The sequence below is a fragment of the Nansenia antarctica genome (genome assembly GCF_963989245.1).
Source record: "Nansenia antarctica genome assembly, chromosome: 6".
Taxonomy (NCBI): Eukaryota; Metazoa; Chordata; class Actinopteri; order Argentiniformes; family Microstomatidae; genus Nansenia; species Nansenia antarctica.
The window spans coordinates 18,080,700-18,103,199 of NC_137676.1; the positions used below are offsets into that span (position 1 = coordinate 18,080,700).

At 43.9% G+C, this 22,500-nt stretch overlaps 4 protein-coding genes across 4 annotated transcripts in view; 1 reads left to right on the forward strand and 3 right to left on the reverse strand.

Moving 5' to 3' along the window:
* The window catches only part of rbm38 (RNA binding motif protein 38), a gene marked incomplete at both ends in the record, with an annotated part of 14,157 nt that extends 13,384 nt beyond the window's left edge, over positions 1 to 773 (forward strand). Inside the window, one exon of the mRNA XM_080533128.1 lies at positions 431 to 773. Coding sequence (XP_080389254.1) covers positions 431 to 773 — 343 coding nt within the window. The remainder of the gene's footprint in view (positions 1 to 430) is intronic.
* Positions 774 to 7,222: 6,449 nt separating this feature from the next.
* On the reverse strand, positions 7,223 to 9,201 carry LOC308159360 (tubulin alpha chain, testis-specific-like; the record flags this gene model as incomplete). Its single annotated transcript, XM_080533130.1, has 5 exons — positions 9,066 to 9,201; positions 8,693 to 8,841; positions 8,432 to 8,584; positions 7,736 to 8,263; positions 7,223 to 7,516 (listed from the first exon to the last, which is right to left on the reverse strand). Exons 1-5 carry the CDS (start codon positions 9,184 to 9,186, stop codon positions 7,223 to 7,225), a joined length of 1,245 nt encoding a protein of 414 aa, XP_080389256.1. The 5' UTR covers positions 9,187 to 9,201.
* A 2,699-nt stretch (positions 9,202 to 11,900) lies between these two features.
* Positions 11,901 to 13,902, reverse strand: LOC308159359 (tubulin alpha chain, testis-specific; the record flags this gene model as incomplete). The annotated part of the gene is made up of 5 exons (XM_080533129.1): positions 13,767 to 13,902; positions 13,370 to 13,518; positions 13,111 to 13,263; positions 12,414 to 12,941; positions 11,901 to 12,194 (listed from the first exon to the last, which is right to left on the reverse strand). Exons 1-5 carry the CDS (start codon positions 13,885 to 13,887, stop codon positions 11,901 to 11,903), a joined length of 1,245 nt encoding a protein of 414 aa, XP_080389255.1. The 5' UTR covers positions 13,888 to 13,902.
* Positions 13,903 to 19,031: 5,129 nt separating this feature from the next.
* On the reverse strand, positions 19,032 to 21,391 carry mipb (major intrinsic protein of lens fiber b; the record flags this gene model as incomplete). The annotated part of the gene is made up of 4 exons (XM_080533127.1): positions 19,032 to 19,217; positions 19,391 to 19,471; positions 19,945 to 20,109; positions 21,032 to 21,391. The coding sequence occupies 4 exons, from the start codon at positions 21,389 to 21,391 to the stop codon at positions 19,032 to 19,034; spliced, it is 792 nt and encodes a 263-aa protein (XP_080389253.1).
* Between the last annotated feature and the right edge of the window lie 1,109 nt (positions 21,392 to 22,500).

Sequence of the window (22,500 nt, forward strand, 5' to 3'; positions counted from 1 at the left end):
GAGTTCCATAAGGCTTTTATACAACGGTTACCACATTTATCTATCTATATTTCACAGAAGAAAGACAAGACAAACTTTTAATTCATGTATTTTAATGGAACTATGTTTTATTGTAAGTGTATTCATACGCTGAACAGTTGTTTATCGGTTGCTAAGCAACGGTAATAATGTAACTCTGATAACGGTAATATACTGTATACAAATGCGGAGTCATATGAAAAGATGTGGCAACATTCCATTTAGCTATGCGTATATCATGGATATCAGCACGGCTGGAACGCAAACTGACCATTAGAGACAATGGACCGGATCTATCCGTTGTATAATATGTTTCTCAACGCTCCTAGGTTGGAGTGTACCCACTGTACTATAGTGTCTAACTGTTTTTCTGTGTGTGTGTGTGTGTGTGTGTGTGTGTGTGTGTGTCCAGGTTGGCCCAGCAGTACGTGTACCACCCCCAGGCCTACCTGCAGCCCAGCCTGATGCTCCAGTCCCAGCTCAGCCCCACAGCGGCCCTCACCTCGCCCTACCTGGACTACAGCTCTGCCTACGCCCACTACGCCTCCACTGGGCTGGAGCAGTACCCCTACACCCCCTCTCCGTCGCCCTCCGCCGGCTACCTGAGCTACAGCTATTCCCCCGCCACCCCGGGCCCCACTCTCACCGCCCCCCCGACACCCCCGACGCCCCTTCACCCTTCCCTGGCCGGCGTGGCCTCCCCCCCTACAGCCTTCCTACACTATCCCCTCCACCAGCCTGACCGCATGCAGTGAGAGAGGCCTCTGAGGGAGGGATTGGGGTTGGTTACACTGGGGGAGGCAGGGAGGGGAGGGGGGGGGGGGGGCACTGATAATACCATATATGGAGACTCTGAACAGGGTGAACTATTGCACTATGACCTGTGACATCATTGAGATGAGACTCTTCATAATGCGAGGGAAGAGTGAAGATCCAAAGGGCTTTGTGAAAACACACTCGACACTTCCTTATGTTTTTTTTCTACTATTTACTATTGTTATTATTCGATTATTGTTATTATTATTATAGTTCATGAAAATGGTTACCTATTGCTATTGTCATCAGCGGTGATATGAATGTTTGTTGCTACAGTACTGATGTGTGTGTGCGTGTGTGGGTTCGAGGGGGTGTGACCGCTTTTCCGTGTCAAATGCCAAATGGGATGGAGTGACCGGAATATTAGCACAGGGAACACTTCTGGAACATTCCTACCGCAGCAGTCAGTCCCCCACACTGATAGGTAGCGGGAGATGGGTCAGCTAGCAGCCCTTTAGACAGGAGATGGGTCAGCTAGCAGCCCTTTAGGCAGGAGATGGGTTAGCTAGCAGCCCTTAAGGCAGGAGATGGGTCAGCTAGCAACCCTTAAGGCAGGAGATGGGTCAGCTAGCAGGAGATGGGTCAGCTAGCAGCCCTTGAAGGCAGGAGATGGGTTAGCTTGCAGCCCTTAAGACAGGAGATGGGTTAGCTAGCAGCCCTTAAGGCAGGAGATGGGTCAGCTAGCAACCCTTAAGGCAGGAGATGGGTCAGCTAGCAACCCTTAAGACAGGAGATGGGTCAGCTAGCAGGAGATGGGTTAGCTAGCAGCCCTTAAGTCAGGAGATGGGTTAGCTAGCAGCCCTTAAGTCAGGAGATGGGTTAGCTAGCAGCCCTTAAGGCAGGAGATGGGTTAGCTAGCAGCCCTTAAGGCAGGAGATGGGTTAGCTAGCAGCCCTTGAAGGCAGGAGAAGGAGAAGGTGTCAGGTAACGATGGTGAGAGGCAGTTATGACTATGACTTCAAGGTACTGAACTGAACACTGGACAGGCAAGCACAGTGTCAACATTCACCTTCATGAAGGTCGATTGACCACTTCTTCAGGAATACCTTTCTGTATGTGACGTGGCCTTAGAATCTCTCCGTACATGGCTCATCTTGTGTTATCCAAGAGAATCTCACTGTACCTCCAGTGGACCATGTTGACATTATTTCCCTGTCTGTCCGTCAGTCCTGTTCTGTTCTCCTATTACAATTGACATCGTTCATTTCATACATTGCTGGTAAGTTATTACAGATGGAGATAATCACAATTTAACTGAATATGCAATTATTGTAATAGGTTTATAGGATGAATATGTATAAGGTAGGCAACACTGTAACATATGCTTTTTCTATAATTGTTATTCTAAGATAATCATGGTAAGAAAGACATTTCGTGAACATATTTCCATATTTAATGTTGGCCGTTTGAAAGCCTGGCAACAGCTGGGGTAGCTGTTGTCTTGTCACAGACGTGGACAGAAGCAGACATTACAGGAAGGCTGTGGCTGGGGGGGAGGGGGAGGGGAGAGCTGCTGTTTGCTGTTGCAATATTTAGATACTTTTATTGTCCACCAGAGAAAGTGATCTGACTGAGTGTCTAATGTGCATTAATCAGTGCCAGGACCTTTGTAGAGCATTGTGAGAGTCATAGTTGTCCCCCCATTGTAGAGCAGTATAGTTGTCCCATTGTGTCATCCACAGCTGCAGTACAGGGTACAGAGCTGCTATAGGAGCCTATCTGTGCACGACCACCTTACTTGTGTACAATAAAGCCATACAACCAAGAAAAGAGTAATATGCATCATTTAAAAAAAAAAAGCAATTTGTTAATACAGTGACTCGATTTTTATTGCGAACAAAAGATGTGATGTTGATGATGTGCATGTGCATGTGTTTGGATTTAACATATGGTGGGAAGTATTTGATTTGCAGGTTCTGTGTGTGTGTGTGTGTGTGTGTGTGTGTGTGTGTGTGTGTGTGTGTGTGTGTGTGTGTGTGTGTGTGTGTGTGTGTGTGTGTGTTAGGTTTCAGCAGTATTTGAAGGGAGAGTATCACCTTTTAAGGAGTCTCCATAAGCACCTGATTTGATTTCCACCCACTCACTTAAATGTTACTTGTGCAGGCAGCTGCTTTGCACATAATTTGGGCCCATCAGTTCTCACCAAATAAAACTAGTTACTAACTGTTAGAAAATGCTGCTGTGTCTACTATACGTGGGAAACACCCATCGCCTTGACCCTTGACTCTGCTACAGAGACTACAGAGAGATTGCTCAAACACCAGAGGCTAGTGTGAGCTGGAACCCAGTCAACTGGAGCCTTCACATGCCCATACTTAGCCATTTTACAAACACACACGTAAACACAAACACACACACACACACACAGTTGTAGACTATGCAGTATACTACATCAAACAAATTGTAGGCACTCAGACATGATACACTGTAAGTCATTGAAATCAAGCACAGTTTGTTAAATATCACCACCTACATTTGCTTTTTACATTTAGGGCATTTAGCAGACACCTTTGTCCAAAGCGACTTACAACAATAAAAAAATCACTTTAATCAAATAAAAAATGTGTACTCGGTCAGAATAAAACAATAGCAACATTAAAACATACGATATATATAAACACAATTGACAGGAGGAAGTTGGGCCATTTTTTATATACAATTCTAAAGCAATATATTCTTTGAAGTTGAAGATGAGAGATGTGATGCTACCATAGTAAATATGTTTGCCAAAAGGCTGGAAAACCATTTCAAGCCGTTGAGGTCCCTGGGGATTCATTCAGTAAACAGCAAAGCCATCAGGTCGGAGAGATCCAGTTGACATATCCACCATAAGAAGACAGCACAGAGATGTATCCGTTAGGTCAGGTATCCGTTTATCCCAAAATGTCCTCCCACCAACTAGTTTACTTGAAGTTAGTAATAGTTGGGTGACGCTTTAGGAAGCCAGTCAGATTTATTAATTTTTAAAAGTTATTTCTTCTGAGTGGGGCAGTCCCACTCATATTTTTATTTTTATTGATAGAGAGAGTAGAGATTTTGACAGGAAGGATGGGTGAAAGAGAGAAGGGATGACATGCAGGATATGTCCGTGGCCGGAGTCAAACCGGGAACCCTGCGGTTACATGGTCGACACTTCACCCGTTATGTCACCTAAGCGCCCCAAGCCAGTCAGATTTAGCACCTGACAGATTTACCTCCTGCACGCGATGCTCTGAAAGAGGAACTGCCACAGACATATTTCATAATACAGTAAGTTTACATACACATAGTATTTGGTAGTATTGCTTAAATTGTTTAACTTGGGTGAAACGTTTCGGGTAACCTTCCACAAGCTTCCCACAATAAGTTGGTAGAATAATCTTTGGCCCATTCCTCCTGACAGAACTGGTGTAACTGTCAGGTTTGTAGGCCTCCTTGCTCGCACACGCTTTTTCAGTTCTGCCCACAGAATTCGTATAGGATTGAGGTCAGGGCTTTGTGATGGCCATCGTGGCCCTTTTGCCACAACTATGCTTGGGGTCATTGTCTATTTGGAAAACCTTTCGCGACCAAGCTTTAACTTCCTGGCTGATGTCTTGAGATGTTGCCTCAATATATTCACATAAAGAGGTCTGAGGTCTTGGCTGATTTCTTTTGATTTTACCATGATGTCAAGAAAAGAGCCAGTTTGAAGGTAGGCCTTAAAATACATCCACAGGTACACTCCTTCCAACTGACTCAAATGATGTAAATTATCAGAAGCTTCTAAAGCCATGACATCATTTTTTTTTTATTGTAAACTTCTGACCCACTGGAATTGTGATATAGTGAATTATAAGTGAAATAATCTGTCTGTAAACAATTGTTGGAAAAATGACTTGGGTCATGCACAAAGTAGATTTGCCAAAACGACTCGCCAAAACTATAGTTTGTTAACATGAAATCTGTGGAGTGGTTCAAAAATGTGTTTTAATGACCTCAACCTAAGTGTATGTAAACTTCCAACTTCAACTGTATCTACTCATCTCAGTTCCTCCAGTTGCACTGACATTGAACAGCTGGACATGTCAGATATGCATTATCTACCACCTAACCTGCGTATTTAAATGTCAGTGTGGTTGACAGAGCAAAAGCCACCTAAGGGCGTTCAGATGATAAACCCACAGATTGATTCCCTGGTACAAAGTTAGAGAGGGAGAGGGAGGGAGGGAGGGAGGGAGGGAGGGAGAGAGAGAGAGAGAGAGAGAGAGAGAGAGAGAGAGAGAGAGAGAGAGAGAGAGAGAGAGAGAGAGAGAGAGAGAGAGAGAGAGAGAGAGAGAGAGAGAGAGAGAGAGAGAGAGAGAGAGAGAGAGAAAATGAATGTACTCTTTCAGCATCAGAGTAAATGTCTAAGTGTGTGAGAGAAGCAGTGGCTGGTAGGAGCTGAAGCAATCACTCAATACTCTTGTCTCCACAGGATACCATGATGCTATTGTGTTCTCCCAGAGGTCTGATATGTCCGAGGACGGCCGTTTGTCTTCATAGGAGCCTGAATGCAATAAAGACAGAATGAAGTTGTACTATTACAGCAGTTTCCCCTGTTGTCAGATTGGTGTACCTGGCTCATCAATAAAACCTCAGATCATATTGTTTGTATTGTATTTATTGTTTATATTGTTTCATATTATTTAGCTGTGAAGCACTTTGTGACATTTGTCTATGTAAAAAGTGGCAAACAAATAAAATTGATTGATTAATTAAAGGAGAGGGAGAAAAGGAGACGTAGTGTGTATAAAACAGCAAGAGAAAGACATGGAGGAGATATCTGGTGCTCTAAACAGGCATTCAGCATTATTTCTTATCACTCGTAAACAAGAGCAGGGATGGAGCAGCGATTTTAAAAGTGTTCGGGTTCTAGGGCTGGGTGGGACATGACTCATGAGCATCGCAACCCCCAGCCTTCGGCCCCCATTCCAGTCTCCACAGCATACCAAAATGAATGCCATGCATTTCTACTTTTTCTTCATCACCAAAATGCAAATAATATTGAGTTCAAAATGTACATTGTAGCACTACACCCTTCACCCCAAGATACTATATTCAGCATTCATATACCAATGACTGTAGACTTTTTAGTGACTGTTAAAAAAAACATGCTTTTCACGAAGAATAATAATTCTCTTAATTCTTAATTCATCCATGATACACAAGATACAAAACCAGTGCCAGTGGGTGAAATTACATATTTATTCTTCTTACAAAATATATGATTGCAACATTATTTAATCTAATTCCCAAATGTACAAAGTTACTATCTAATTACCATATCACAAATCTTTTGTTGCATTGTTGGAGCCATAATGAGTTGTTGAGTTTAGATTTAAAAACACCTGTAAGAGATATTTTGAGTTAGATATGTACGAATATATTAATATGAAATTGAAAACCTTTTGATTGTGTACTCTAAAGGATATTGAGATTGGTCATTGTGACCAATCACTTATGACTGTGTGACTTACCTGCCGGTAAGTAGGTGATTGAAATGTTTGTCTGTGGGTTAGATGGCGGAGAGCAAGTTTTCGGACTGCACATCTCAGAGAACACTCTGAACAAAGCACTCACACTACAATGGGAGCAAGATTGAGGTGCCTCCAACTGAATATGACAGTAAAAACTGGCCTGGTTTAATAGGCATTTGTATTCTTTAAATCATGCACCTCTACCCCTGCCCCTTCTATAACCAGAGGTTTGCCTTATATCCTTATCATTGTTGATTAAGGACACATGAAAACAGCCACAGCTCATTTTTCTAAGATAAAGAAATGGGTTAAAACTATTGGGATATTATCCAAGTCCATTGGTAGTTGCTTCATGTATAAATTATGGAAGAAAATAGTGAGCTCACTAATTTACCCACATTCAATGCTAACCAATAAAAACATGTTTTAACTGTCACCAGTGTGTTGGTCCTCTGTAGCTGGATGGTCAGTGCCCATCCCAGACTCAAAAGCCCTTAAAGATTTTTTCTTCATTCTGTGGCCTATCCTCTTTGTCACCATCACAGAAACAGGTCATTACACTATATACATAATATATTAAGTTTTTAAGTATAAACTCCAAGCTGAATACCCACTTAACATAAACGTTTTACGTGATAAAAAATAACAAATAACATATGGGGGAACAAAACAGAACTTTATTAATAATTAACACACTGTGTGGAAGATTTACAATAAGTGAATAATATTTTAATAAAAATGTCATGGACGCAAATAAACATGACATGCTATACTGTATTTATTTCTTTAATAACAGATTTAGTTCAGAGGTTAGTATCAAAGAAAAGACCAAATATCATTGAGAGGGTGCCACCACCTCCTATTAATAATTAACAGCAGAGAACACTGCAAAATGTGTTGAATGAGTGGGGTCACTCGTCCCCTTCCTCAGCTTCTCCCTCCACAGAGTCGACTCCGACCTCCTCATAGTCCTTCTCCAGGGCTGCCAGATCCTCTCTGGCCTCTGAGAACTCTCCCTCCTCCATGCCCTCGCCCACATACCAGTGGACAAAAGCACGCTTGGCGTACATCAGGTCAAACTTGTGATCAAGGCGTGCCCAAGCTTCAGCGATGGCCGTGGTGTTGCTAAGCATGCACACCGCCCTCTGCACCTTGGCCAGGTCTCCCCCTGGCACCACAGTGGGTGGCTGGTAGTTGATGCCCACCTGCAGGAAGGGCACAAGAAAGCAGTTGAGAAACCAACAATCATACTTGACAAAAATAATTCAGGTGATGGTTAAAAGACAGATCAACTGCAGTAAATAAATATACCAAAATGATTTGTTTTATTTCAAGTGGGCATCATGATTAATTTGCACACAAAACACTTTTTGGGAGAATAAAAATCAGTGTGCAGTATTCATGAGCTTCAAATGGGTGTTTACCTTGAAGCCTGTAGGACACCAGTCCACAAACTGAATGGTGCGTTTGGTCTTGATGGTAGCAATGGCGGCGTTGACATCCTTGGGAACTACATCCCCACGGTACAGCATGCAACAGGCCATGTACTTCCCATGGCGCGGGTCACACTTCACCATCTGGTTGGCGGGCTCAAAGCAGGCATTGGTGATCTCTGCCACAGAGAGCTGCTCATGGTAGGCCTTCTCAGCTGAGATTACAGGCGCGTAGGTGACCAGCGGGAAGTGGATGCGGGGGTAAGGCACCAGGTTGGTCTGGAACTCGGTGAGGTCCACATTGAGCGCTCCATCGAAGCGCAGTGAGGCAGTGATGGAGGAGACGATCTGGCTGATAAGGCGGTTGAGGTTGGTGTAGGTCGGCCGCTCAATGTCCAGGTTGCGGCGGCAGATGTCGTAGATGGCTTCATTGTCGACCATGAAAGCGCAGTCAGAGTGCTCCAGTGTAGTGTGGGTGGTCAGGATAGAGTTGTAGGGCTCCACCACTGCTGTGGAAATCTGAACACATACAAAAGGAGTAGAGAAAATAACTTTTAGAGAGATACTCCTCCAATTTTTTTACTTACGGATCATGATATATTAATTTCAGGAAATATAAATTAATTATAAATGACTACAATTTATCAAATAATCTACTGAAATGGTGATCCCAAAGCACTGCAATACCAGAGGAGCAGGGTAAATGGCAAACTCCAGCTTAGATTTTTTGCCATAGTCAACTGACAGCCTCTCCATGAGCAGAGAGGCAAAGCCTGAGCCAGTTCCGCCGCCAAAGCTGTGGAAGATGAGGAAGCCCTGCAGCCCGGTGCACCGGTCCGACTGGGAACAGTCAAATCACAGGGCAGAGGGGGTTTGTGAATCAGGCCTTTTAACGGGTTTAAAGCGCAATACCACAATCAATTGTTAATAAACCACGACAACACTAACCAGCTTGCGAACTCTGTCCAGCACCAGGTCCACGATCTCTTTACCGATGGTGTAGTGGCCTCGGGCGTAGTTGTTAGCGGCATCCTCCTTACCGGTGATCAGCTGCTCCGGGTGGAAAAGCTGCCGGTACGTTCCCGTGCGGACCTCGTCTGCAGACACATCACAGCGTGCTCGCGCATTAACATTTCATTGGTCCATCACATACCAGGTCTCATTAGCTGATTAATCATTAGTTTAGCATTGTTATGGCTAGCTAAAAATCACCTGTAACTAATTAACATTAGGTTGCAATGCACATGAACTAGAAATAAAAAGTTCACCGATTATTATTACTTTTTTGTTGCAGAATAAGTGCATAATTGTTCAACCATACCAATGACAGTTGGTTCCAGATCCACAAACACAGTCCGAGGGACGTGTTTTCCGGCGCCTGTCTCGCTGAAGAAGGTGTTGAAGGAGTCGTCCCCCCCGCCGATGGTTTTGTCACTCGGCATCTGGCCGTCGGGCTGGATCCCATGCTCCAGGCAGTACAGCTCCCAGCAGGCGTTCCCGATCTGCACTCCGGCCTGGCCGACATGGATGGAGATGCATTCACGCTAGACGGAGAAAAAACCAGATCGATTTTGAGACACCACAATCTCGCATTCAATGTCGTTCATTTGCCACAGAACGATTTACTTCGTTAAGACAATGTCTGGCTAGTAGCTAGCTAAACTGGACTTAGCCGGCTAGCTAGCTTACCTACTTTGAAAACCACAAGACAATGTACTCCTTAGCTAGCTAGTAAAACTTACCATGTTGATGAGGATGCAAAGTAATAACTGTGTTTGACAGAAATACGTTTTTTTAGTTTGTGAATAATGCCTATCTCGCGTTGCTAGCTAGCTAATTTACACAATACAGTTTCACTGGCTTTGCTTCTTGCGATGAATAATGGCCAAATGTTATATGTCAAATATAACGGCTGCTCACAAGTATATATAGGTGCGTCAAAGAACCCGCCCCCTTTTAACCCAATTGGCTATATTTCGTACAAATAAAATGTTCAGTCCCATCAATCAATATTTTCTCTTTTACCATTGGACCATTTGAATTTTCAAAAATAAACTTCATTAACGGCTGTTACTCGGTTGTCTTGTTTTGATTGGATCAATCTACTTATTTGTTTTTCTTCGAAATTAAGTAATACTTTAAGTTATTATTATTATTATTATTATTATTATTATTATTATGTATCTTGTCTCATGCGAGTCATGCCCCATGTATTGTTTTTGAACTCCAATCAGTCAGATGGCGTCACTGATGGATGGCACTCTCTGCAGCATAAAATAGGGCTTAAAATCACGTGATCTTTGAGGACATCTTGTGGTTATACATGTTATGGCTATAACATTATTTTTGTTGCGATCTTAACAGTCAACTTCAGTACACTGTGCCCTTGTTCCAAACTGAAAATGCTTATGTCCTACCTAGATAATAACTGTAATGTAACATAGAGTTGGTTTTGACTTTGAGCTTAACACAGATCCAATAATGCATCAGCAGGGGTCCATTTGTGAAATTGAAATTGCAGTGAAATGTATGCATATAACATATCATGTTATGTTCCCTTGACATAGGGTTGATTGCCTTTCAGTAAGTTCTTTAAAAAGGAACTCAAATCTAAGTGGGGGAAATAAATCAACATTTCACATGATCATTTAGATTTGACAGCTAGATGGGACTGGGAAAATATAATCCTTCTCAAATTCATGCAGCACTCTAAAATGCAAGGATTGGCAGAAAACAACATTTATGTTGAACATAATGTATCTAATTGTTTGTTTGCATTGTTGTGCTTGTAAAATAAATACAATAGTCTAGGGTTATTATGTGGGTGAAACAGTGGCTGAGGGAATTTGCAAGATATTTCCTTTGAGAAGGAATGTACCATGAATGTAAATTACCATTCGAACAAATGACCATTATGCACCTAAAGTGCATAGTGTGGAAGATTTACAATAAGTGAACAATATTTTAATAAAATGTCATGGACGCAAATAAACATGACATGCTATACTGTATTTATTTATTTAATAACAGATTTAGTTCAGAGGTTAGTATCAAAGAAAAGACCAAATATCATTGAGTAATAAGATATGTAAGAATATATTAATATGAAATGTGTTTGTTTACCTTTTGATTGTGTACTCTAAAGGATATTGAGATTGGTCACATATGACTGTGTGACTTACCTGCCGGTAAGTAGGTGATTGAAATGTTTGTCTGTGGGTTAGATGGCGGAGAGCAAGTTTTCTGACCGCACATCTCAGAGAACAGACTCTGAACAAAGCACTCACACTACAATGGGAGCAAGATTGAGGTGCCTCCAACTAAATTTGACAGTAAAAAGTAAAAACTGGCCTGGTTTAATAGGCATTTGTATTCTTTAAGCAAAATAATCCTTAAATCATGCACCTCTACCCCTGCCCCTCCTATAACCAGAGGTTTGCCTTATCCTTATCATTGTTGATTAAGGACACATGAAAACAGCCACAGCTTATTTTTCTAAGATAAAGAAATGGGTTAAAACTATTGGGATATTATCCAAGCCCCTTGGTAGTTGCTTCATGTATAAATTATAGAAAAAAGTGTGAGCTCACTAATTTACCCACATTCAATGCTAACCAATAAAAACATTTTTAACTGTCACCAGTGTGTTGGTCCTCTGTAGCTGGATGGTCAGTGCCTATCCCAGACTCAAAAGCCCTTAAAGATGTTTTCTTCATTCTGTGGCCTATCCTCTTTGTCACCATCACAGAAACAGGTCATTACACTATGATATATACATAATATATTACGTTTTTAAGTATAAACTCCAAGCTGAATACCTACTTAACATAAACTTTTTACGTGCTAAAAAATAACAAATAACATATGGGGGAACAAAACAGAACTTTATTAATAATTAACAGCAGAGAACACTGCAAAATGTGTTGAATGAGTGGGGTCACTCATCCCCTTCCTTATAATAAGTGAACAATATTTTAATAAAAATGTCATGGACGCAAATAAACATGACATGCTATACTGTATTTATTTCTATAATAACAGATTTAGTTCAGAGGTTAGTATCAAAGAAAAGACCAAATATCATTGAGAGGGTGCCACCACCTCCTATTAATAATTAACAGCAGAGAACACTGCAAAATGTGTTGAATGAGTGGGGTCACTCGTCCCCTTCCTCAGCTTCTCCCTCCACAGAGTCGACTCCGACCTCCTCATAGTCCTTCTCCAGGGCTGCCAGATCCTCTCTGGCCTCTGAGAACTCTCCCTCCTCCATGCCCTCGCCCACATACCAGTGGACAAAAGCACGCTTGGCGTACATCAGGTCAAACTTGTGATCAAGGCGTGCCCAAGCTTCAGCGATGGCCGTGGTGTTGCTAAGCATGCACACCGCCCTCTGCACCTTGGCCAGGTCTCCCCCTGGCACCACAGTGGGTGGCTGGTAGTTGATGCCCACCTGCAGGAAGGGCACAAGAAAGCAGTTGAGAAACCAACAATCATACTTGACAAAAATAATTCAGGTGATGGTTAAAAGACAGATCAACTGCAGTAAATAAATATACCAAAATGATTTGTTTTATTTCAAGTGGGCATCATGATTAATTTGCACACAAAACACTTTTTGGGAGAATAAAAATCAGTGTGCAGTAATCATGAGCTTCAAATGGGTGGTTACCTTGAAGCCTGTAGGACACCAGTCCACAAACTGAATGGTGCGTTTGGTCTTGATGGTAGCAATGGCGGCGTTGACATCCTTGGGAACTACATCCCCACGGTACAGCATGCAACAGGCCATGTACTTCCCATGGCGCGGGTCACACTTCACCATCTGGTTGGCGGGCTCAAAGCAGGCATTGGTGATCTCTGCCACAGAGAGCTGCTCATGGTAGGCCTTCTCAGCTGAGATTACAGGCGCGTAGGTGACCAGCGGGAAGTGGATGCGGGGGTAAGGCACCAGGTTGGTCTGGAACTCGGTGAGGTCCACATTGAGCGCTCCATCGAAGCGCAGTGAGGCAGTGATGGAGGAGACGATCTGGCTGATAAGGCGGTTGAGGTTGGTGTAGGTCGGCCGCTCAATGTCCAGGTTGCGGCGGCAGATGTCGTAGATGGCTTCATTGTCGACCATGAAAGCGCAGTCCGAGTGCTCCAGTGTAGTGTGGGTGGTCAGGATAGAGTTGTAGGGCTCCACCACTGCTGTGGAGATCTGAACACATACAAAAGGAGTAGAGAAAATAACTTTTAGAGAGATACTCCCCCAAAAATGTTTACTTACGGATCATGATATATTAATTCCAGGAAATATAAATAAATTATAAATTACTGCAATTTATCAAATAATCTACTGAAATGGTGATCCCAAAGCACTGCAATACCTGAGGAGCAGGGTAAATGGCAAACTCCAGCTTAGATTTTTTGCCATAGTCAACTGACAGCCTCTCCATGAGCAGAGAGGCAAAGCCTGAGCCAGTTCCGCCGCCAAAGCTGTGGAAGATGAGGAAGCCCTGCAGCCCAGTGCACTGGTCCGACTGGGGACAGTCAAATCACAGGGCAGAGGTGTTTGTGAATCAGGCCTTTAACAGGTTTAAAGCGCAATACCACAATCAATTGTTAATAAACCAGGACAACACTAACCAGCTTGCGAACTCTGTCCAGCACCAGGTCCACGATCTCTTTACCGATGGTGTAGTGGCCTCGGGCGTAGTTGTTAGCGGCATCCTCCTTACCGGTGATCAGCTGCTCCGGGTGGAAAAGCTGCCGGTACGTTCCCGTGCGGACCTCGTCTGCAGACACATCACAGCGTGCTCGCGCATTAACATTTCATTGGTACATCACATACTAGGTCTCATTAGCTGGCTAAGCATTAGTTTAGCATTGTTATCGCTAGCTAAAAATCACCTGTAACTAACTAACATTAGGTTGCAATGCACATGAACTAGAAATAAAAAGTTCACCGATTATTATTTTTTGCAGATTCTGTCAGATTCAGATTCACTATTCTGAGAATAAGTGCATAATTGTTCAACCATACCAACGACAGTTGGTTCCAGATCCACAAACACAGTCCGAGGGACGTGTTTTCCGGCGCCTGTCTCGCTGAAGAAGGTGTTGAAGGAGTCGTCCCCCCCGCCGATGGTTTTGTCACTCGGCATCTGTCCGTCGGGCTGGATCCCATGCTCCAGGCAGTACAGCTCCCAGCAGGCGTTCCCGATCTGCACTCCGGCCTGACCGACATGGATGGAGATGCATTCACGCTAGACGGAGAAAAAAACAGATCGATTTTGAGACACCACAATCTCGCATTCAATGTCGTTCATTTGCCACAGAACGATTTACTTCGTTAAGACAATGGTTCACTAGTAGCTAAACTGGACTTGCTTACTAGCCGGCTAGCTAGCTACCTACTTTGAAAAACACAATTCACTCCTTAGCTAGCTAGTAAAACTTACCATATTGATGAGAATTCAAAGTAATAACTGTGTATGACAGAAATACTTTTTTTTTTGTTAGTGAATAATGCCTATTGCTAGCTAGCTGATTACACAATCCTGTTTCACTGGCTTTGTCACTTGCGATGAATAATGTCCAAAATAGGTCAAATATAACGGCTGCTCACACACATATATATATATATATATATATATATATATATATATATATATATATATATAGGTGCGTCAAAGAACCCGCCCCCTTTTAACCCAATTGGCTATATTTCGTACACATACATTTTTCAGCCCCATCAATCAATATTTTCTCTTTTACCATTGGACCATTGGAATTTTCAAAAAATAAACTTCATTAACGGCTGTTACTCGGTTGTCTTGTTTTGATTGGATCAATCTACTTATTTGTTTTTCTTCGAAATTAAGTAATACTTTGAGCTGCAACGTTTGCGAAGTTATTATTATTATTATTATTATTATTATTATTATTATTATGTCATGTCTCATGCGAGTCATGCCCCATGTATTGTTTTTGAACTCCAATCAGTCAGATGGCGTCACTGATGGATGGCACTCTCTGCAGGATAAAATAGGGCTTCAAATCACGTGATCTTTGGGGACATCATGTGGTTATACATGTTATGGCTATAACATTATTTTTGTTGCGATCTTAACAGTCAACTTCAGTACACTGTGCCCTTGTTCCAAACTGAAAATGCTTATGTCCTACCTAGATAATAACTGTAATGTAACATAGAGTTGGTTTTGACTTTGAGCTTAACACAGATCCAATAATGCATCAGCAGGGGTCCATTTGTGAAATTGAAATTGCAGTGAAATGTATGCATATAACATATCATGTTATGTTCCCTTGACATAGGGTTGATTACCTTTCAGTAAGTTCTTTAAAAAGGGACTCAAATCTAAGTGGGGGAAATAAATCAACATTGCACATTTAGATTTGACAGCTAGATGGGACTGGGAAAATATAACCCTTCTCAAATTCATGCAGCACTCTAAAATGCAAGGATTGACAGACAACATTATTTTTAACATTACATTAAACAACATTATGTTAAACATAATGTATCTAATTGTTTGTTTGCATTGTTGTGCTTGTAAAATAAATACAATAGTCTAGGGTTAACAATAGTCTAGGGTAACAGTGGCTGAGGGAATTTGCAAGATATTTCCTTTGAGAAGGAATGTACCATGAATGTACAGTAAATTACCATTCGATCAAAATGACCATTATGCACCTAAAGTGCATAGTGTGGAAGATTTACAATAAGTGAACAATATTTTAATAAAATGTCATGGATGGACGCAAATAAACATGACATGCTATTACTGTATTTATTTCTTTAATAACAGATTTAGTTCAGAGGTTAGTATCAAAGAAAAGACCCAATATCATTGAGAGGGTGCCACCACCTCCTATTATATTATTATTATATAATATAGTCTTGAGATAGTCTTGATATAGTCTATAGATTCTCAAAAGTTGCTGAGCCTTTACACAAGAAAGAAATAAATCTTTCACAAATGCCATCTCACCTGGTTGACAGATCTACATTATACAACCCATATCTCAATTTAGCAACACGAAAATGGGACAGTGAGTCTGCCATGTAATATTAATGAGAAACTCTCTGGCACACCATATGCCATGAAAACATGAGGCTTCTAAGGAGGTATAGCATACCTTCTACTAATGAGGTATAGCATACCTTCTTTTAGCATTACGACTGCCAATGACCCCTGGTCCGTGCATAGATTACTTTTTCCTGCTATGACTGGTGACCGCTTCGGATAAAGGCGTATGCTAAATGTAGCCAAGAGTCACACCTAACAACAACGTGGTCATTTCTGGTTAGCACTTGGGCCTTCTAAATCAAATACTAATTGTGATGATCAGTGTGTGTGTGATTTTTTTTTCTCTCTTTTTTTTTTCTCTCTTCCTCAGACGACAGCTCAGGGAACAGTTCTCTGGACACACTCCTGGCTCTGCTACAATCTGAGGGAGCCAAAATAGAAGAGGAAACTGAGGTGACACACACACACACACACACACACACACACACACACACACGCACACACACACACACACACAAACTTCCCATAAGACTGGTCCTCTATGTGGTCACACCAAGCCTGGCATATTCTTCCTTGTTTGCTGTTTGAGTGTGCTTACGGTGTAAGTCTAACTCTGCTCTACTGTCCCTGTAGAACATGGCAGACTCGTTCCTGGACGGGGACCTCACTCTAGACAGCTTTATGGACGACTACCAGAGGAAGCGACTTCTAGCCCACCTGTGCCGAGTAAACATTTACAAACTTCCAGAGTATGTCCTAACGGGTCTAACTCAACCACCATCAGCCTCAGTTCCCCCTGCCCACCCTAGCCGACCACAGGACTTCCCCACCTCTCCCTCTCCCTACACTAATGGATCCCCCTCTCCACTCCCAGAGCGAGACCCCTCTCAGCCCATTGCCCTGCCCTACCCAGTCTGCCCCTACCCCCCTCTATCCAGCCTTTCGGCCTACAACAGCAATCTCATGCCCCAGCCCTACAGCCCTACACCCCCTCAGCACCCCTCCCCACACCTGTCCCCCCAGACTGGCTTCATCATGCAATGAAGGAGAAGTAGCCATGGAAATGTGATGGATTGACCCTTGACCCCTAAGACTTAGAAGCACACAAGGAGCACTGACCCAACCAGATGTTTTGGTCAGCCATCGAAGTGCTTCAGACAGTGAAACCCTCCTGTTATTCTGAGAAGTGCCCCGCCTTATGCCGACGTACTTTAGGGTTTGTTATTAACCATAACCCTTTTCCAGAGGGGTAAACAACAACAAATTGAGGGCGGGTATCTGTTAGTTAGAGCACAACACAGACGAGCAGGTGCCACATACAAACATCCTCTGCGCCACACACGCACGTAACTTCACCATACTGTTTTACTCTTCCCTGGCCTGCCTGGCGGTTTGGTCAAATGGCTGTGATTGGCTGGATGGCCGTGCAATCTATCTTGACCAATAGGTTATCATGTATGGGGAACTCAGTTTCGTTTAATTAGCGTTTATCTCTGCCTTGCACTTAACGCAGGGTTGGCAAGTGTGTGTGTGGGGGGGTGGGTGTCGCAACACCCGTAACACCTGCGGCGCACCCGAGCCCTCTGTCACCTGCCTCACCCAACCTCCTCCCACTCCCTGACTCTATCTCCCCTTCCTCTCCCCCTCACACACTTCACTTGAACCAACCAAAGCCATTTTGTTTATTACAGCAGTTTCCCCTGTTGTGTGAGATTGGTGTAGGCCTACCTAGCTCGTGAGTCAATAAATGTGTACAACAGAATCAGCTGATAATGTGCAAAGAACTGAACAGGACATGCCCTGTTACAAGTTTGTAAAGACCACCACCTTGTGGCCATTGTTATTTACTGCAAGGCAACGTAGCTCATGGGATTGCTCCACTCAGGAAAGAAACCACAAGACACACGATTTCTATCAAGTTTTTGTGTTTATTTTCATTTATATATGATTTAAACTGCCTTGTGCTCCCAGTAAGGATCAAATAATAAAAGGAGACTCAATGTAAAGCTTACACAGCCATTCTGCAGGGAACAGATCCGGTTCAAAGTCTGGGATACAACATTTCCGTTGGATTGTGTGTTTTTTTCAGAACAAAAAAGCAGATGGATTGTGTAAAAATGAATATCATAGCAAATACCACAGTGAGGGGAGGAGAAATGATAATGTCTTAAAAATTGTTAACGAAATGAAACATAATCATGATACAAACAGGAGAGTGGTAATGAAAATAAAACAAAATAAAAATTACTGTATCTGAACTCGATCACACACACATTCACATACAGACACACATACACACTCACTTGCAACCACACTCACACACGTACAGGCACACACGCACACACGCACTCACTCACTCACTCTCACTCACACACTCTCACGCACATACTGTAGAAGCACCCACACTCATGCGCACACACACGCACACACACACACACACACACACACACAGATAAAATGAAGTGATTTGAAAAATTAAACCCTGGTAAAATCTAATGGTATCATACATCCACGTCTTGTGTCTGAAGTGCAGAAAACAAATGAAACTGAAAAAAATGGAGAGATAACTTGATGAATAATGAAAAGCATGCCCATCTTCACGGTCTAACTCAACCCTATACGACTACAAACCTGCAGTGTTGCCCCTCTATCAACCCCCCAACCCCTTACCCCATCTACATCCCCCCAACCTTGTATCCTACCATTACCTGCCCAACGCCCACCCCTACCCCTACCCTCACCTCTTACCCCACCCATACCATACCTATACCCCTGCCTACACCTCAACCTCACCCTGCCCTGACACCCTCACCTCCCCTCCACCTACGTCCCACAACCCCAAGTCTCCACGGGATCCTCACGCTCCACTCCTCTCCTCTCGTCTGTGTGGGTGTGTGAGGGCGGGGAGACTTGGTTCTGCTGAGGAGAAGGGGGGTAGCTAGTGGGCAGTTGGAGCAGGCACTGGTCGCCTCTTATCAAACACAATGTCCAGGTCAGGATACAGGGTGAGGTTTCAAGGGAGAGGAGTCACGTTGTATCTTGAGGTTGAAGGTTGTGAACCTGTGTCTGTGTGTGTGTGTGTGTGTGTGTCTGTGTGTGTGTTTGTGTGTGTCTGTGTGTGTGTGTGTACTAAAATGTAAATGGGAGTGTTTGGGTATCAGTCTGTGCGAGTGTTGTTGGGATGGGGGGCAGCGTGGGTGTTGGCGGACACAGGGCCTTGTCCCTCGTCCCTCTGGCCCCAGGCTGGGGCAGGTTTATAGGGCTTGCGTCTTGAGCTCGATGGGCTCTCCGCGGGTATCCTGCTGGGTCTCAGTCTCGGGGGGTCGGCTGCCCTTCAGTGTGGCCAGACGCTCGGACAGACCACGCATGCGGGGGAACAGCATGAAATCGTACAGAAGGGCGCCCATGGCACCGCCAATCATTGGGCCCACCCAGTACACCTGCCACAACACACACACACCCACATAGGTAAGCATTATCAATGACCCACACTAGTAACAGTTGTTGTCAGTATGGTGCAGCCATCTTTTTTTTTTCAACAATGTTCTCTGAGTTCTAACTTTGACATCCCCAAGCAGCCTGTTCTAGACTGTTCTAGATTGTTCTTTCTTACCCAGTGGTTGATAAAGTTCCTGAAGAGCACAGCAGGGGCGAAAGACCTGGCAGGGTTCATTCCAGCACCGGTGTAGTACATCTACAACACACAGGATGGAAAAGGTTTTACTTTACAACATATGTATCGTTTTTCATGTGTATCTGTATACAACTGTGTGAGTGTGTGTGTGTGTGTGTGTGTGTGTGTGTGTGTGTGTGTGTGTGTGTGTGTTGCTTACCCATGTGTGTGTGTGTGTGTGTGTGTGTGTGTGTATTCCTCTGTGAGTGTGTTAGGTGTGTGTTGCGTGTGTGTGTGTGCGTGTGTGTGTGTGTGTGTGTGTGTGTTGCGTGTGTGTTGCTTACCTATGTGTGTGTGTGTGTGTGTGTGTGCGTGTGTGCGTGTGTGTGTGTGTGTGTATGTGTGTGCGTGTGTGTGTGTGTGTATGTGTGCGTGTGTGTATGTGTGTGTATGTGTGTGTGTGTGTGTGTGTGTGTGTGTGCGTGTGTATGTGTGTGTGTGTGTGTGTATTCCTCTGTGAGTGTGTTAGGTGCTTTCTGTGTGTTGTTCCTCACCCCCATAAGGTGTCCAATGGTAACAGAGAAGCCGATGGAGAGGGCGGCGGAGCCCATGCGTCCGTTCCTCCTCTCGTCGGTCACGGCGAAAATACACACGACCAGCTGCATGGTCAGGAACACCTCCACTGTGGTGCCCATGCCCAGGCTGATGCCAGGCTGCAGCTGTGGGGGGTTAGCACACACAACACAGGTTCAACGCTATTCTGTCTGGGGGGGGGGGGTTTAAATTAACTTTATTTATTTGAATAGCTAAAAACTACTGTATAGTGCGTCAGGCTTGAGGTCCTTTGTGCACAGCTTAAAGAATGTATAAAACAATAAATATATATATATAGTATATACTGTATATTATGTGTTTGATTGTCGGCCAAGATGTATTATTATTATTATTATTATTAGTAGTAGTAGTAGTAGTAGTAGTAGTAGTATTGTTATTATGAATATGATTATTTCTATTGTTATTATTGTTATTATTGTTATTATTATTATTTTCATTATTATTATTAATTACTAATATTAACCATTAATTTTGGCAGGGGAGGTCCTACTGAGACCAAGGTATTTTTCAGAGGAGCACTGATGTGAAGCTGTGATGAATAATGTTTGTATGATGAATAATGTTTGTATGATGAATAATCATGAATGATGTCAGTTTTAGTTTAGTAATCCAGTGTAGTGTTGCCCTGTTACAATGTGTTATGGTGTTAGCCTAATCAGATGTCTTCAATGGTGATTAGTTCTTTTTTCTTTTTTTTCTCTTTTTTCTAATAAGCTGTGAGCATAACTGGAAATAGAATCCGCTGTAAACACAGTGTCCAGATGATGGACCATTTCCACCGCATTATCCACTACCTCTCTGACCTCAAGTACCCTACATAACCCAGGCCAGGTGCTGGTCTGTGGCTGCTGTCCCTGCTGACTCTAGTAACCAACCCTTCCCATAAACCTTCCATTCATCAAGCCCCATCAACAGTGTTGAGTTGCTGTTTGTGGCAGTTTGATCTGATACTGAGGGGCAGTAATCAGACCTAGTCAGCTGGTCCCGGATCAGCCTTGGACTGGGGGGGGGGGGGGGCAGCCTTACCGTGTTGAGCGCCATGTTGCCCCTCATGTTGTTGGGGGTGACCCCGTAGAGCACGGCGGCCCCAGCCACGGCCCCCAGGCACTGGGCGGCCATGTAGAAGACAGCCCTGAACAGGGACATCTGGGAGCCCACCAGGTAGGCGAAGGTGACGGCCGGGTTAATGTGGCCGCCGCTGATGTGGCCGATGGACTGGATGAGGGTGGCAGCCGCCAGCCCGAAGCACATAGCCACATGCAGGACGTGGTAAGGGCCAGAGGTCCAGCGGAGGGCAGCGCCCATACCGAAAAACACAAAGAACATGGTCCCAAAGAACTCGGCGAACACCGCTCGCCAAAACGTCATGGACCGGAACTCCCACATGTTGGCTGATCACTGAAGTTCTTCCCGGGTTTGTGTGGAAAAAAGCAAAGGTTCCTTTTTTGCACTCTTTTTCAGATAAAAAAATAAAAAAATCGATTCCCCTTTCGCAGTCAGCTAGCTCGGCCGACCGGAACGTTCTCTCACTGAGTGAATCAGTTCAGAGACAACAGACTGACTTGATACCCCAAACAGTTAAAAAAAAGTCAACAGAGGAATCCACCCTGAGGTCTGCATGCAACCGTGAACCGAAGTTGGTTAAATCAACTCAGCTCTCTTGCCTCCCTGTCGTAGAGACATAGGTGTGTGGTGTGGAGAGATCTCAGTATGGTTGTCAAGAGGTCGGTGTGCATCAACGCTAGATAGGGTGGTTCTAGAATAGAGACAGGGGTAGACGGAGTGTCCTGTGGACGTTTTAGCCTCTCTGACGGAGGGGAGAGGGCCTGACGGGGGCTTTATAACACCCCCCCAGGGGCCCCAAGTGACGCCATAATCCCCCCCCCCCCCCCACAGGGCCAGGGGGCGGTGGGCAGGGGGGGTGGCCACACCGGGCCCGTCCCAAATCAAACAAACTTAACCCCTCTGACGCCCGCACAACAGACAGAGGGGGAAAGAGAGAGAGAGAGAGAAGAAGGGAGGGAGGGAGGGTGGGAGAATTAGTGGAGGGATGGAGGGAGGATATGGGGGGAAGGTAGGAAGGGGAAGAGAAAAGGTGAAACTGGTGACATCTCTGAAATCTATGAGAGAGATTAGGAAGAGTAAACCCAGATGTGAGTATTACTATAGAGGGATATCATGCAAACATGATATGACATGTGGTGTATTTTTCTAGTGTTCTTAGATGTCCATATGACATCTGCTTATATTTCATTTTCCACTATGAAAACCATAGGTACAACACATGGCGAAGAACTGACACACACACACACACACACACAAATACACACGCTTGTGTGCGCACATACACACACACACACACACACACACACATATACACACACGCTTGTGTGCGCACATACACACACAAACACACACTCACACACACACACACACACACACACACACACACACACACTGATAATACCGTGATCCATTGGGGGGCCCCAGACGGA